Consider the following 17,386-nt stretch of genomic DNA (forward strand, 5'->3'; position numbering starts at 1 on the left):
GGCAACGGTGCATACTCAGGGAGAACACTTTTTATCTTGAAATTTAGTGAGAGATCATCTTATAATGCTACCGTCAATCAAAGCAATATAAGATGCATAAAAGATAAACATCACATGCAATCAATATAAGTGATATGATATGGCCATCATTATCTTGTGCTTGTGATCTCCATCTCCGAAGCACCGTCATGATCACCATCGTCACCGGCGCGACACCTTGATCTCCATCGTAGCGTCGTTGTCGTCTCGCAAATCTTATGCTTCCACGACTATCGCTACCGCTTAGTGATAAAGTAAAGCATTACAGGGCGATTGCATTGCATACAATAAAGCGACAAGCATATGGCTCCTGCCAGTGGCCGATAACTCGGTTACAAAACATGATCATCTCATACAATAAAATTTAGCATCATGTCTTGACCGTATCACATCACAACATGCCCTGCAAAAACAAGTTAGACGTCCTCTACTTTGTTGTTGCAAGTTTTACGTGCCTACTACGGGCTTAGCAAGAACCGTTCTTACCTACGCATCAAAACCACAACGATAGTTTGTCAAGTTGGTGTTGTTTTAACCTTCGCAAGGACCGGGCGTAGCCACACTCAGTTCAACTAAAGTTGGAGAAACTGACACCCGCCAGCCACCTGTGTGCAAAGCACGTCGGTAGAACCAGTCTCACGTAAGCATAGGCGTAATGTCGGTCCGGGCCGCTTCATCCAACAATACCGCCGAACCAAAGTATGACATGCTGGTAAGCAGTATGACTTATATCGCCCACAAGTCACTTGTGTTCTACCCGTGCATATGACATCTACGCATAAAACCTGGCTCGAATGCCACTGTTGGGGAACGTAGTAATTTCAAAAAAATTCCTATGCACACGTAAGATCATGGTGATGCACAGCAACGAGAGGAGAGAGTTTTGTCCATGTACCCTCGTAGACCGAAAGCGGAAGCGTTAGCACAACGCGGTTGATGTGGTCGTACGTCTTCATGATCCGACCGATCAAGTACCGAACGTACGACACCTCCGAGTTCAGCACACGTTCAGCTCGATGACGTCCCTCGAACTCCGATCCAGCTGAGTGTTAAGGGAGTGTTTCGTCAGCACGATGGCATGGTGACGATGTTGATGTTCTACCAACGCAGGGCTTCGCCTAAGCACCGCTACAACAATATCCAGGTGGACTATGGTGGAGGGGGCACCGCACACGGCTAAAAGATCAAACGACCAATTGTTGTGTCTATGGGGTGCGCCCTGCCCCTGTATATAAAGGAGCAAGGGGGGGTGCGGCCGGCCAGGGAGGAGGCGCGCCAGGAGGAGTCCTACTCCCACCGGGAGTAGGACTCCCCCCTTTCCTAGTTGGATTAGGACTTGGGAGGGGGAAAGAGTGGAGGAGAAGAAGGAAGGGGGGCGCTGCCCCCTTCTCCTTGTCCTATTCGGACTGGGGGGGGAGGGCGCGTGGCCCAGCCCTAGCCGCCTCTCCTCTCTTCCACCTAGGCCCACTAAGGCCCATTAAGTCCCCAGGGGTTCCGGTAACCTCCTGGTACTCCGGTATAATCCTGATTTCTCTCGGAATACTTCGATATCCAAACATAGGCTTCCAATATATCAATCTTCATGTCTCGACCATTTTGAGACTCCTCGTCATGTCCGGGATCACATCCGGGACTCCGAACAACCTTTGGTACATCAAAACATATAAACTCATAATATAACTGTCATCGAAACATTAAGCGTGCGGACCCTACAGGTTCGAGAACTATGTAGACATGACCGAGACACGTCTCCGGTCAATAACCAATAGCGGAACCTGGATGCTCATATTGTCTCCTACATATTCTACAAGATCTTTATCGGTCAAACCGCATAACAACATACGTTGTTCCCTTTGTCATCGGTATGTTACTTGCCCGAGCTTCGATCGTCGGTATCTCAATACCTAGTTCAATCTCGTTACCGGCAAGTCTCTTTACTTGTTCCGTAATAAATCATCCCGCAACTAACTCATTAGTTGCAATGCTTGCAAGGCTTAAGTGATGTGCATTACCGAGAGGGCCAGAGATACCTCTCCGACAATCGGAGCGACAAATCTTAATCTCGAAATACGCCAACCCAACAAGTACCTTCGCAGACACCTGTAGAGCACCTTTATAATCACCCAGTTACGTTGTGACATTTGGTAGCACACAAAGTGTTCCTCCGGTAAACGGGAGTTGCATAATCTCATAGTCATAGGAACATGTATAAGTCATGAAGAAAGCAATAGCAGAATACTAAACGATCGTGTGCTAAGCTAACAGAATGGGTCAAGTCAATCACATCATTTTCCTAATGATGTGACCCTGTTAATCAAATGATAACTGATGTCTATGGTTAGGAAACATAACCATCTTTGATCAACGAGCTAGTCAAGTAGAGGCATACTAGTGACAATCTATTTGTCTATGTATTCACACATGTATTATGTTTCCGGTTAATACAATTATAGCATGAAAAATAAACATTTATAATGATATAAGGAAATAAATAATAACTTTATTATTGCCTCTAGGGCATATTTCCTTCAGTTATGACCCGGCAACCCCGGAGTGACAATAGTCGGTACCACTCCCGATGATGACCGTAGTTTGAGGAGTTCATGTATTCACTAAGTGCTAATTCTTTGGTCCGGTACTCTATTAAAAGGAGGCCTTAATATCCCTTAGTTTCCAATAGGACCCTGCTGCCACGGGAGGGTAGGACAAAAGATGTCATGCAAGTTCTTTTCCATAAGCACGTATGACTATATTCGGGATACATGCCTACATTATATTGATGAACTGGAGCTAGTTCTGTGTCACCCTATGTTATAACCTTCGCATGATGAATGCCATCCGACATAATTATCCATCATTGATCCATTCCCTACGAGCTTTTCACATATTGATCTTTGCTTCGTTACTTTTTCGTTGCCACTGTTTCGATTGCTACAAAACTGCTACTATTACTTTTGCCACCGTTACCGCTACTTCCATACAACTTTGCTACTAAATACTTTGCTGTAGATATTAAGTCTTTTAGGCGTGGTTGAATTGACAACTCAGCTGCTAATACTCAAGAATATTCTTTGGCTCCCCTTGTGTCGAATCTATAAATTTGGGTTGAATACTCTACCCTCGAAAACTGTTGTGATCCCCTATACTTGTGGTTTATCACATAGTCATGTGGCATCGGGCGGCAATGGAAAGTTCCCTCAGTCAAGGAGGCACAACAGAGCCGAGCGCCACCTTCAAGGTCAGGTTCTGGCATTTCGCCATCAACACATAATGTTCAACATCCGTGATACTATCCATGGGGTAGCGAGGAGCCGTAAAATCAGGCTGAACAAGCTCCGTGGAAGCCACGCTGCTTCTCCGCTGAGATGGTGGGGTAGCTTCTAGGGCAGCGTCGAAGGAAGAATCTTCGTGCCACTGAGATGGCTGTCGGGTAGCTTGCTGGCTCTCAAGTTCCTCCAGTTTAGCCAATCTTGCACATAGCTTCTGCATTTCGGTTGCATAATCTTTCTTCTTTCTCTCTCGACTTCTATAACCACCGCTGTCAGGAAACACATGCACCCACGGAACGGAGCCAAATGTGCCTCGTGTTCGTCCAGGGTGTTCAGGATTCCCGAGGGCCTCTATCAGCTCATCCATCTCTCTGTCGGGAATTGACATCCCTTGCTGTGCTGCCTTGATTGCTTTCTGAAGCTTACGGATGGGTATTGCTAGTTGCTCGTTCGTTCAAACACACTTCCCTGGTTCTGGGTCCAAAGTTCCCCCAACCCCGAAGAACCAAGTCCTTTACCGATCTAGCCAGTGCAATGTTGCTGGTTGGACCCCTTTAGCAAGCAGGTAAAGGATATGCTTTACTACTTTTCTACAAAATATTTCCCCGCTCATAAGAAACAAGCCGCTTTAAAGGAAATATTTAATTTTGTGCAAATTGAACAAGAGAGTCTTCCACAAGCTTGTGGGAAGCTTCTCCGATTGCTTAATGCTATGCCTGATCATCCTCTCAAGAAAAATGAAATACTTGATATCTTTTATAATTGACTAACTGATGCTTGCAAAGACCACCTGGATAGTTGTGTTGGATGTGTTTTCAGGGAAAGAACTATTGAGCAAGCTAAATTGCTATTGAATAATATATTGAGTAATGAAAATGATTGGACACTTCCTGAACCAATTCTGAAGCCAACTCCGAAGAAAAGGGTATTCTATTTCTCAGTCCTGAAGATATGCAAGAGGTAAACAAATCTATGAAAGAAAAAGGTATTAAAGCTGACGATGTTAAAAATTTACCGCCTATTGAAGAAATACGTGGTCTTGATAACCCGACACAGGTAGTAGAGGTAAACTCTCTTCATAGATTTGATGAAGGTGATATTCCTCATAATAAGTCTACTAGACAATGCTTTGATGAGTTTGATAATTTTATTGTTAAACAAGAAAACTTCAATGCTTATGTTAGTAGAGAATTGAAATGTAATGCCTACATTCTTGACCACTTGGGTGATTATGTGAATAGAATTGTTAATGATCTTAAGCTTATTAGCAAACATGCTTCCATGGTTACAACTCAAGTAGACCAAGTACTTAAGGCTCAAGATGATTTGCTTAATGAGTTGAATAGTAAGAATAATGATAACGCTGTTAGGGTTATGACTAGAGGTGGTAAATGACCCAGGAACCTTTGTACCCTGAGGGCCATCCTAAGAGAATTGGGCGGGATTCTCAGAGAACTAATACTGATGCACCTAGTCCTCGTACTAAAAAGAAAAGGAAAACTGATATGACTTTGCATGCTTCTAGTGGACCTGTTATAGACACACCCGAGAATACCAATGATATTTCTATTTATGATGCTGAGACACAATCTGGTAATGAACATGAACCTAGTGCTAATGTTAATGATGATGTTCATGTTGATGCTCAACCTAGTAATGATAATGATCTAGGGATTGAACCTGTTGTTGATCTTGATAACGCATAATCAAAGAATCTACGTTATGATAATAAAGACTTTGTTGCTAGGAACCATGGTAAAGAAAGAGAACCATGAGTTCAGAAACCCATGCCCTTTCCTCCTAAGCCATCCAAGAAAAATGATGATGAGGATTTTGAGGGCTTTGCTGAAATGATTAGACCTATCTTTTTGCGTATGCGTTTGACTGACATGCTTAAAATGCCTTCCTATGCTAAGTACAAGAAAGAAATTGTTACTAATAAAAGAAAGATACCGGAAGCTGAGATTTCCACCATGCTTGCTAATTACACTTTTAAGGGTGGAATACCAAAGAAACTTGAAGATCCAGGAGTACCAACTATACCATGCTCCATTAAAAAAAACTATGTTAAAACTGCCTTATGTGATCTTGGAGCCGGTGTTAGTGTTACGCCTTTCTCTTTGTATCGTAGACTTGAATTGAATAAGTTGACACCTACAGAAATTTCTTTGCAAATGGTTGATAAATCAACTGCTATACCGATCAATATTTGAGGATGTGCCTGTTGTGGTTGCAAACGCTACTATCTTAACAGACTTTGTTATTCTTGATATTCCCGAGAACAATAGTATATCGATCATCCTTGTTAGACCCTTTTTGAATACTGGATGGACTGTTATTGATTGCAACAAAGGCAATGTCACTTTTCATGTTAATAGTAATGAGCATACGGTACACTTTTCGAAGAAACAACCTCAAGTTCATAGTATTAATTCTATTGGAAAATTTTCAACTATTACTATTGGAGGTTTTGAATTCCCTCTTCCTACTGCCAAAAAGAAATATGATATTTTTATAGTTGGGTACATGCATATCCCCGTTGAGGTAACCTAGTGTTATTCGAAAGTTCTCCGGTTTCATGTCACTCGAAAGAAGTTTATTAATAAGACTTGATCAACCTTGTTAATGGATTCCTTTTGACGGGCATGAGATGGATGAATTTATAAGGCATAACTCTCTGTATCCATCTTTTACTTTCTATTATTTAGTTTAAATAAAGCAAAAATAGTATTTTCTGTCCGTTTTCTTAATTATCCATGCAATAAAAAAATGTCCAAAAAATAGAAGTTCTCCAAATGCCCTGACAATTTGATATGATTTTTTATATGATTTTTATATAATATTTAAGAATTTCTGGTGCAAAGAACACACCAGGGGGCCCCACCAATTGGCCACAAGGGTGGAGGGCACGCCCCCGGACCTAGTGTTTCTTTCTCCTTAATACATGTAATGAAGAATGCTCCAACTTGTTTATCTGTTTCAGAGAAAATCAGCGGACTGGTTTCGATCCAAATAGGTCATGAGCATGAGACTGATCTTGTTCGCATAGAGTAATGATTATGAAGCTAGACACATTGGATAAAGCAAGCAACAAAATGTACTCCCTCCGTCCGGAAATACTTGTCATCAAAATGGATAAAAAGATATGTATCTAGAACTAAAATACATTTAGATACATCCCCTTTTATCCATTTTGATGACAAGTATTTCCGGACGGAGGGAGTAAATAGTAATGTAATTTTTTGAGAATAATGTAATATTAATAATTTTGAGTGATGGTATATCAGTGATCTAGATGTGGATATGAATGTGGAATGACACCGGTGTTACTTTAGAGTTAGGATCATATTGGCAAAAATGTTTTGCAACCCTTGTGGAGGTATTTGCGACATGGTTAATAATATCCCATGGTAAATGATATCAACTGAATTCAGCTCATGTGGATGTCGTTTTCTGCTATTTCATGTCGATGAGTCTCGCTCTAGAAGGAATTGTATTGCTTGGTGCCATATATTTTCTTCTGAAATGTGTATGCAAACTCTCATATTTAAGCAGTACATGCCTTGTAAGTTGTAATGAAGAAAACTTTGCATAGGAATAATCTGTACTCAAACTTGAGATTGCAATTTAACAGAGAAAACTTATGTGTTTTGCATTTGACCACACTTTTTTTTGCCTGGACATTTGACCATTCATTATTGCAGTTTTTTTTCTTTTCTCTAGAATAGACAGACGCATTTGCATTAAGAAGTGGTAAAGAAGTCGAGTACAATGCCTTTCGACCACTACAATGCTAATCTCTAGGATTAGCAGCCACACGCCACACATATTATGATACAAGCTAATTCACCAAGTTTGCAGACTTTTGCAGTGACCAAGATGTGTCGATCATGTCGTTGTTTTTTCTCAGCAAATAACACATACCCCCCCCCCCCCTCCCCATACACACAAAATATATACTATATGTATAATCATATAAAAAGAATTTGAAGTTTAGAAGTTCGCAGACATGTCTCTATTTTTTCTCAAGAAATAATATATACCCACACACATGTATAATAATCATAAAAAGAATTCGAAGTTCAGAACTATAGTTTTGCAGAATTTCCCACGCCCAGAACAACTTTATCATGGCCAGTCATGAGCTGCCTTCTCACGCGCCGCTAAATCTCCAGCCCCAGCACAACTTGCATGTAATAATATTATACTCCCTCGGTCCGGAAATACTTGACATAGATATGGATGTATCTAGATGTATTTTAGTTTTAGATACATCTATTTTCATCCATTTCAATCACAAGTAATTCTGGACGGAGGGAGTACATATGTGAGGATTGTATATAGCAGTGATGTATCTAGATGCATTTTCGTTGATGGAAGCGGATTAGGAGCACTCGGGTGCTCCACCCCCTATATTAAAAAATAATTTAATAATTCAAAAAAGCCAAAAAAAATCTTGGATATATTTTTGAACCAAATATGACTAGGTATTGTACTCATATAAAATGTTTGGCCATGGAATAATTCTCGTTGTCTTCAGGGCAAAAAAAAAACAAATTTATGACGACAATATAGCACGAATACTACTTGTTTCTAGCATTTTTTGGGAAATCTTTGACCCCGGATACAATAAAAGTCATTTCCTATTTAAATCTTTTTATACGAGTGCAATACCTGGTCAGGTTTGATTCCATAAAAAGCTCCGGGATTTTTGAATTTTTTGAATTACTAAATTATTTTTGAATATAGGGGGGTGTAGCACCCTAGAGCTCCTATGCATTTTCGTTGATGTGGAAGTGTTACTTTAGAGTTGGGATCACAAGACTCGCTCTGGTTCTTGCGTCGATCTCTTTTGCTTTCTGCTATTTTTTGTCTATAAGACTTGCTCTGGAAGGAGTTCATTGCATTGTTTGGTGCCTTACATTTTCTTCTGAAATGTGTATGCAAGGTCTGAGATTTGAGCTATACATGCCTATAATGAAGAAAACTTTGCATAAGAAAAATCTGTACTCAAACTTGATACTGCAGTTTGATAGAGAAAATATGTGTTCTGCATTTGAGATTTGACCACACACGCATACATTAGTGGGAGACTTTTGAAGTAAATAAGATGTCTGGATCATTCATGTCTCTATTTTTTCTCAAGAAATAACATAAGCCCACACACACAAAATTACACTACTATATGTGTAATCATAAAAAGAATTCGAAGTTTCCCACAAAAAGAAGAATCCGAAGTTCAGAAGCGCCCAGCACAACTTCATCATGGCCGCTAAATCTCCAGCCCCTGCGCCGCACGGTTGACCATGTCTATGCCAGCCTCGAGGCGGGCATGCACGCGTTCATCCTCGCGCAGCTCCGGCGTGAAGGCGCGTCCCCACCCGTTGCACCACTCGACGGCTTCTCTGGTGGCGGGTTTCGCGGCCAGCAGCCAGTGACGGAGCGCGTGCCGCCACCTGCCGAAAAACTCGGCCTCCAGGAGCCACACCCTGTCCTCCGCCCGCGCGAGTGGCGCCCACTTCATGATCACCTCACAGAACGCGTCGTCATTCTGCTTCGGCGGCGTGATGCGGAGGCTCCGCAGGCGCTGTTCCAGGTGCCGCACGACGCCGATCCCGTCGACGAACTCCTCCCAGCTCGCCGGGCTGAACATGGTCTTCCTCTTCCAGGGCGCCACCAGGTTAAGGCTGGACTTGGAGAGCAAGGCGTGGCTGTCGTCGTCCCATTCCCGCAGCACCTTCTCGAGCTTGCTTCTCACGGTGACGCACAGGCTCTCCAACAGTGGACCGGCGAGCGGCATCCACGGGCGAAGCAGGAGGTGACAGCAGTCGGCCTGCCAGGCATCCCGCGGGTCCCATGACTCCACTTCGGAGGTCAGCTCCGGCATGACGAGCTCTACGAGGATGCGCTGCACGGCGGAAGGAGGCAGCGTGTCCTTCCACTGCGCCAGGAAGAGGCGCATCCGCTCGGAGTCCGTGGCCTTGAACTCCGATGCCTGGATAGCCGGAACCACCGTGTCGTAGACGAGCTCCGCGTACGGCGACATGGCCGACCCGTCGTCCAGTGAATTCTTCAGGAAGACGAACACGTCCAGCCACATGGCCGGGTCCCATAGAGGCTGCCACCTTTGGAGCACCGGGCGAATGAGCGGCGCCACGAGCACGCCCGCCATGTTCGCGAGGCAATACGTCTGGTACTCCTCCGGGAACTTCTTCCTCAGCCTTGAAAACTCCAAGATGAGGTTGCCCGCCGTCAGCTCTCCCGATGCACTTTTCTCGTGCACCAGCGTCACGACCGTGATGATCACCTCCGCCGCGTCCACCACCATATGCTCGCCGTCGTCCTGGGCACCATCTTGCAGCTCCCGCACTTCAGCGAGGATTTTCTCGCAGAACTCCCGGCCTTGCTGCCGCGATCCGTCGGTGTCGCCCATCTCCCAGTCGTTGTAGACCGCTTGAGAGATTTCGTCCGCGCACTGGTCAGCTCCCCATTTGGTCGGCAAGGTTTTCGGGACCTTGTTGGGAAGTCCGTTGTCGTATGATCCTTCTCCCTCGGCGCCGACCGTACCGAAACCAGCGCTCTCTGGCCGCTTCACCACCTTCACAGGAGATGTGATGCCCTGGCCGTGCTTGCCGAGGCCAGAGCTGGACCCGACCTCGTAGTTCATGCGCCTCATCATATTTACTATCGTTGTGTTCTTGAAAACCGGGCTCTCAACAACAGGCTGGGGCTTCCATGTCGTTGCCGGATCGTAGTGCTGCCTAGTGTAGCATTGGTGATGCTGTTGAGGAGAGGACGGACCTGCAGAGCCGGCGACGACGAACGGGACGTGTCCGAAGAGGAGATCGCCGGGGCCGCGTACACGCTTGTGTTGGGGCGACGGACGGCTGCCCGCCCCGCCGGACTCAGAGCCCGTGCGGTCGTCGTGGCGGTAGGTGGAGCCGCCGCTCGTCATGACGTTGCTTGACTCATCAGCGCCAGCGGAGGCCATGAGCACGTAAGTAGGATTGCTTCCCAGGTGGAGAATGGTGATTGGAGAGGGGAGGGACCGGTGAAACCGTTAAGAAGAGCGTCTGGTGCATTTCCCCGTCGACATTGCTCCCCTTATATAGGAAGTTAGAAACAAAGCTAGTTTGACAATCTTTAACTGTAAGGAGGCCCCACTATATTATATGCGGAAAGAAACGCAACAAGTTTGGCAACCTTTAACGCTAGGGTTAAGAAGGCGCCATCTGTTACTATATACTAATGCGGAAAGAAACACGCAAGCGAATGTGTACGCGCACGAAATATCAATTTCGATTAACGTGCCAGAATTGCACGCATAGTATGTATCGTGTTTGAATTAGACCATTTTCAAGGGCTGCCTTCTTCGAATACAATGCATTTTCACGCCACTGAACATGGTGTATAGCTGAATATCCCGCGCAATTCCGTCGCTTGCATGACTTATGAAACCGTGCTCTCTGGACAAATATAATGCTTATAGTATAAATGCACATTCCGAAGATCAAATACAATTGTACATTCATCCTACTCCATGTTCTTCTTTTATACACTTATTCCTTTGGAGCATGTCCAATAGGTGCCCTATAATAGGGCACCAAAAGGTGGCTCAAGTAAATATTGCAACACATAGTTTTTTTTCAAACAATACCAAAGACTTCCAACTTCAGTAGATGCCCTAAAAACAAATTATTGTTGTTGAAAGCATATTGCATAAATCAATTCAAACAAACATCTAAACATTGTATAGATTTAAACCTTAAACACAAACTCACCATACTACTTTGATCAAACATAAAAGATCACTACTACTCTACACGTCCGACACATAGTCGGTGTCGACTGTGTTCCAATACGCTAGGGTCCCCTCTTGATCGGAGGTGAACTCCTCCTTCGATGACGGTGAAAGGTTGATCACTGTCGATGCGCCAGACTCGTCCCACTAGTAGAAAACAAGGTATTGATATGTCTCCGTCGTATCTACTTTTCTAAACACTTTTGCCCTTATTTTGGACTCTAACTTGCACGATTTGAATGGAACTAATCCGGACTGATGCTATTTTCAGCAGAATTGCCATGGTGTTATTTTTGTGCAGAAATAAAAGTTCTCGGAATGACCTGAAAATCAACGGAGATTATTTTCGGAATATATAAAAATACTAGAAGAAGAATCCACATCAGGAGGCCCACACCCTGTCCATGAGGGTGGGGGGGGGGGGGCGCCTACCCCCCTGGGCGTGCCCCTGCCTTGTGGACCCCCTGACGCTCCACCGACCTCAACTCCAACTCCATATATTCGTGTTTGGGGAGTAAAAAATCTGAGAAAAGGATTCATCGCATTTTACGATATGGAGCCGCCGCCAAGCCCTTAACTCTTTCGGGAGGGCTGATCTGGAGTCTTTTCGGGGCTCCGGAGAGGGGAATCCGTCGCCATCGTCATCATCAACCTTCCTCCATCACCAATTTCATGATGCTCACCGTCGTGCGTGAGTAATTCCATCGTAGGCTTGCTGGACGGTGATGGGTTGGATGAGATTTATCATGTAATCGAGTTAGTTTTGTTAGGGTTTGATCCCTAGTATCCACTATGTTCTGAGATTGATGTTGCTATGACTTTGCTATGCTTAATGCTTGTCACTAGGGCCCGAGTACCATGATTTCAGATCTGAACCTATTATGTTCTCATGAATATATGTGAGTTGTTGATCCTATCTTGCAAGTCTATAGTCACCTATTATGTGTTATGATCTGTTAACCCCGAAGTGACAATAATTGGGACCATTACCGGTGATGACCGTAGTTTGAGGAGTTCATGTATTCACTATGTGTTAATGCTTTGGTCCAGTACTCTATTAAAAGGAGGCCTTAATATCCCTTAGTTTCCAATAGGACCCCGCTGCCACGGGAGGGTAGGACAAAAGATGTCATGCAAGTTCTTTTCCATAAGCACATATAAATATATTCGGAATACATGCCTACATTACATTGATGAACTGGAGCTAGTTCTGTGTCACCTTATGTTATAACTGTTGCATGATCGATCGCATCCAACATAATTATCCATCACTGATCCAATGCCTACGAGCTTTTCATATATTGTTCTTCGCTTATTTAATTTTCCGTTGCTACTGTTACAATCACTACAAAACCCCAAAATATTACTTTTGCTACCGTTACCACTACTATCATATTACTTTGCTACTAAACACTTTGCTGCAGATATTAAGTTTCCAGGTGTGGTTGAATTGACAACTCAGCTGCTAATACTTGAGAATATTCTTTGGCTCCCCTTGTGTCAAATCAATAAATTTGGGTTGAATACTCTACCCTTGAAAACTGTTGCGATCCCCTATACTTGTGGGTTATCAAGACTATTTTCTGGCGCTGTTGCCGGGGAGCATAGCTCTATTCTTTGAGTCACTTGGGATTTATATCTGCTTATCATTATGAAGAACTTGAAAGATCAAAGAACCAAGATTTTTTCCTCAACTACGAGGGGAGGTAAGGAAATGCCATCTAGCTCTGCACTTGATTCACCTTCTGTTTTGAGTAAAGTTGTGACACCAGCACATGCTATTGATTCCGATAGGTCGCATGTTATCTATGATGCCACTTCTTCCTTGCATGATACTTATGATGAAACTACTTCTACGCATGATGATACTGTGCCACTAGGTGAATTTCTTGATGAACAACTTGCTAAGGTTAGAGAGAATGAAATTATTGAAACCGATAATATTGATGAAAGTGATGATGAGGATTCTCCCCCTAGATATGAATTGCCTGTTGGTCCTGAGGGTTATGTTATGGATGAAGAAACTGCTAGAGACTTCTTAGCTTGCAGTGATATATATGATCTTAAGCAATTATTAGCTAAGCTTAAAGAAAAGTCTTTGAATGCTAGAATGGAATATGACCCTGCTTTTGCTACTTCACCTATCTTTATTACTAATAAGGATTATGATTTCTCCGTCGATCCTGAGTTAATTACCTTGGTTGAATCTGATCCTTTTTATGGCTACGAATCTAAAACTGTTGTGGCACATCTTACTAAATTAAATGATATAGCCACCCTGTTCACTAATGATGACAAAACTCACTATTACTTTATCCTTAAGTTGTTTTCGTTCTCATTAAAGGGTGATGCTAAGACATGGTTTAATTCTCTTGATCCTGGTTGTGTGCGTAGTCCCCAGGATATGATCTATTACTTCTTTGCTAAATATTTCCCTGCTCATAAGAAACAAGCTGCCTTAAGGGAAATATATAATTTTGTGCAAATTGAAGAAGAGAGTCTCCCACAAGCTTGGGGGAGGCTTCTCTGATTACTTAATGCTTTGCCTGATCATCCTCTCAAGAAAAATGAAATACATGATATCTTTTATAATGGACTAACTGATGCTTCCAGAGACCACCTGGATAGTTGTGCTAGTTGTGTTTTCAGGGAAAGAACTATTGATCAAGATGAATTGTTATTGAATAATATGTTGACTAATGAAAATAATTGGACACTTCCTGAACCAACTCCTAAGCCAACTCCGAAGAAAAGGGGTATTATATTTCTCAGTCCTGAAGATATGCAAGAGGCAAAGAAATCTATGAAAGAAAAAGGTATTAAAACTGAAGATGTTAAGAATTTACCACCTATTGAAGAAATACATGGTCTTAATTTGCCATCTGTTGAAGAAACACATGGTCTTGATAACCCGACACAGGTAGTAAAGATAAATTCTCTATAGATTCGATAATGTGAAATCCCATTTACTAAGTTTGCTAGCCCATGCTTAGATGAGTTTGATGACTTTATGGTTAAACAAGAAAACTTCAATGCTTATGTTGGTAGACAATTGAAACACAATGCTGATATGCTTGAACACTTGGGTGATTATATGGCTAATGTTAAAGGTGAACTTAAACTTATTAGTAAACATGCTTCTATGGTTACCACTGAAGTAGAACAAGTGCTTAAAGCATAGAATGATTTGCTCAATGAATTAAATAATAATAAGAATGTTAGAGTTATGACTAGAGGCGGTAAAATGACTCAGGAACCTTTGTATCCTGAGGGCTATCCTAAGAGAATTGAGCAAGATTCTCAGAGAATTAATATTGATGCACCTAGTCCTTCTAAAAGGAAGAAAAAGAAAAATGATAAGACTTTGCATGCTTCTAGTGAACCTGTTATTGACACACCTGAGAATCCCAATAATATTTCTATTTTTGATGCCAAAACACAATCTGGTAATGAACATGAACCTAGTGATAATGTTAATGATGATGTTCATGTTGATGCTCAACCTAGCAATGATAATGATGTGGAGATTGGACCTGTTGTTGATCTTGATAACCCATAATCAAAGAATCAACGTTATGATAAGAGAGACTTTGTTGCTAGGAATCACGGTAAAGAAAGAGAACCATGAGTTCAGAAACCCATGCCTTTTCCTCCTAAACCATCAAAGAAAAAGGATGATGAGGATTTTGAGCGCTTTGCTGAAATGATTGGACCTATATTTTTGCGTATGCGTTTGAATGATATGATTAAAATGAACCCTTATGCTAAGTACATGAAAGATATTGTTACTAATAAAAGAAAGATACCGGAAGCTGAAATTTGCACCATGCTTACTAATTACACTTTTACGGGTGGAATACCAAAGAAACATGGAGATCCAGGAGTACCAACTATACCATGCTCCATTAAAAGAAACTATGTTAAAACTACTTTATGTGATCTTTGTCAGGACCGGGTTTTCAGGATATTAATTTTTCCAGAAAATGGCCCTTGGGCTCACCAGCCCCAGGATTACTATTAGCTGATGGGACACCAACTTGATACAGAAACTCCAAGCAAAATACAAAATGTGTAGTACAAGACGATTCTGGCCTATGAGAACAACAAATGGTTTCTAGTGGTTGATGGCGGAAGCGCTTCGTGGTACATCAGCGTCTATGGGACTCCATTTCCCATAGGAACAGCTGACCTGGATAACTCCTATCTTCGTGAGGCTGCTATCACCATTGCATAGGTTCCGGGGTTGTCATCGCAACGCTCCTCTCCATGCAAGAAATCTGGCCAAGACAATAGCCAGGGACAAGCCAGTGAGTACTTTGAATGTACTCGCAAACATTATGAACACAGGTATAATAAAACAATTGATAATCATGCTCTGAAATATTCTATAATCTCACGTCAGTCACAAAAGAAACATCCATGATGCACGCAAGCAGGTTATTCATATACAACATGAATATGTAATAAGGGAGTAGAAATAGAATGCACCGATCGGGTGTCTGAAGCGACGCCTCGAAAGGATAATAATATAAAGCGTGCCTCAGTCGGGCGTCTGAGCGACACCACATAAAGGGCTTATAAAGGAAATTAGTAGCAAACATGCCACAGTCGGGCGTCTGTGCGACACCACATAAAGGGCTTATAAAGAAAATAAGTAGCAAACGTGCCACAGTCGGGCGTCTGTGCGGCACCACTTAAAGGGCTTATAGAGTAAGTAAATAACAAGCATGCCACAGTCGGGCGTCTCAGCGACACCACATAAAGGGCTTATAAAATAAATGAATAACAAGCATGCCACAGTCGGGCATCTCCGCGACACCACATCAAGGTCTTATATGAGAGTAGTCAAAGTGAATATCCAGGAGGTAGAACCGTCCCAGGGATACTCAATAATTAAAACAATGTAAATGGTTAGTCCATAATAATATTAATCATAGTAATCATGAGTCACAAGTCATAATCCACGTTCTGGTTTAGCAGCTTTTCCTCCGAAGGCCGACACTAAGACCGACCCTTGACCCATCCCAGACTGTAGTCCTTAACCATGGACACGGCTATTCGAATGGATATAATCTCTGCAGAGGGTGTACTCTTTACCCACGAGTAACGGATTCCTTTAGTCCATCGGGACTAATTCCGTCTATGGTCTTTTAATTGAAAACACACCTGACCGCACACACCAGCCTAACTTACCGGTGTCTGGAATCGCCCACGACACCCGTTAAGCGAAACTCTAAGTGGGGAGGCTACAGCCTCGATTAGCATGGGATCACAAATTTATAACACGCGCAAAATAGGGGAGCTACCCCCTCGGCTCCAACCGGAAACACCCATGCCCCTGGACCAGGTGGCATGCCTACCGGATGCAGCCGGTATCTTCCACCATGGCCTCTCTGTACGGTGTGTGCTGGGAAGGGGTTGACAACTTACTGAATCATACCCTACCTATGGCAGTGACAAGTGGTAGTACGAAACAAGTATGGGGGTTACTAGAAGAAGACTCGATCTCTGGTCGACTCAGGAGGTTAAAGCATTTCCTGCATGATAAGCATAAGAAATATATTTCACACCAATCAGACAGAATCACCACTCATCATACCTCACCATGCCCTACCAGACACAACCGTCTCGACGAAGAACTAGAGACAAGCTCGTGTCTACCCAAGACAGAGGCTTTCCCGGTTTCCTTCTGGTAGGCATAAAAGGCATACGAGGGTGATTACTATCACAAACATATCAAATTCCAACAGCACGGAATCATCAATATGCACTCATGAGTATGATCATGTCATCACATAAAATAATGAATACTCCGTGTCAAGGTGGTGTTGTAACCGCATCAAACAACACACAACAATAATATGCCAGGGTTCAGAATGCTTGCCTTCAAGAGTATGCAAGTGTGGTGCACTTTTTGAAAGTTGCCTTCTCTCTCCAAAAATCCTATTTAAGAAAAATTCAAATTAACACATAGTTTCAAAACAGTACAAAAAATTGTTTGGAAAATTTTCAAACAAATATGAAAATAAACTAGACAAAATTTGAGAAACAACACAAAAATAATCAAATCAATTGGACTTATATTTAAAAAGTTATAGCCAGTCAAAGTTTAGTCAAAATCTGTTTTTAATAAAAATCAGAAAAAGAAAAAGGTTCGGCAGAACTTACGTTTTCCTCTAGCGAAGGCTTATTTGGTGGAATACGCTTCCACTAAAAACACGCTTCGGCTGGGCTAGGTCATTGACAGTGGGTCCATCGGGCCCACTGGTCAGGTTTG

The 17,386-nt window shown here is 42.7% G+C and overlaps 1 protein-coding gene and 1 pseudogene across 1 annotated transcript; both read right to left on the minus strand.

Annotated features, from left to right (window-relative positions):
• Nucleotides 1-8,580: 8,580 nt before the first annotated feature.
• LOC147986216 (septin and tuftelin-interacting protein 1 homolog 1-like) lies at nt 8,581-8,961 on the minus strand. The gene has a single exon (XM_087541921.1). The coding sequence runs from the start codon at nt 8,959-8,961 to the stop codon at nt 8,581-8,583; it is 381 nt and encodes a 126-aa protein (XP_087398047.1).
• Nucleotides 8,962-8,989: 28 nt separating this feature from the next.
• Nucleotides 8,990-10,299, minus strand: LOC125537496 (uncharacterized; annotated as a pseudogene).
• Nucleotides 10,300-17,386: the final 7,087 nt, after the last annotated feature.

Source organism: Triticum urartu, chromosome 2A, assembly GCF_056163025.1.
Source record: "Triticum urartu cultivar PI428250 chromosome 2A, HENAU_Tu73, whole genome shotgun sequence".
NCBI classification, from domain to species: Eukaryota; Viridiplantae; Streptophyta; class Magnoliopsida; order Poales; family Poaceae; genus Triticum; species Triticum urartu.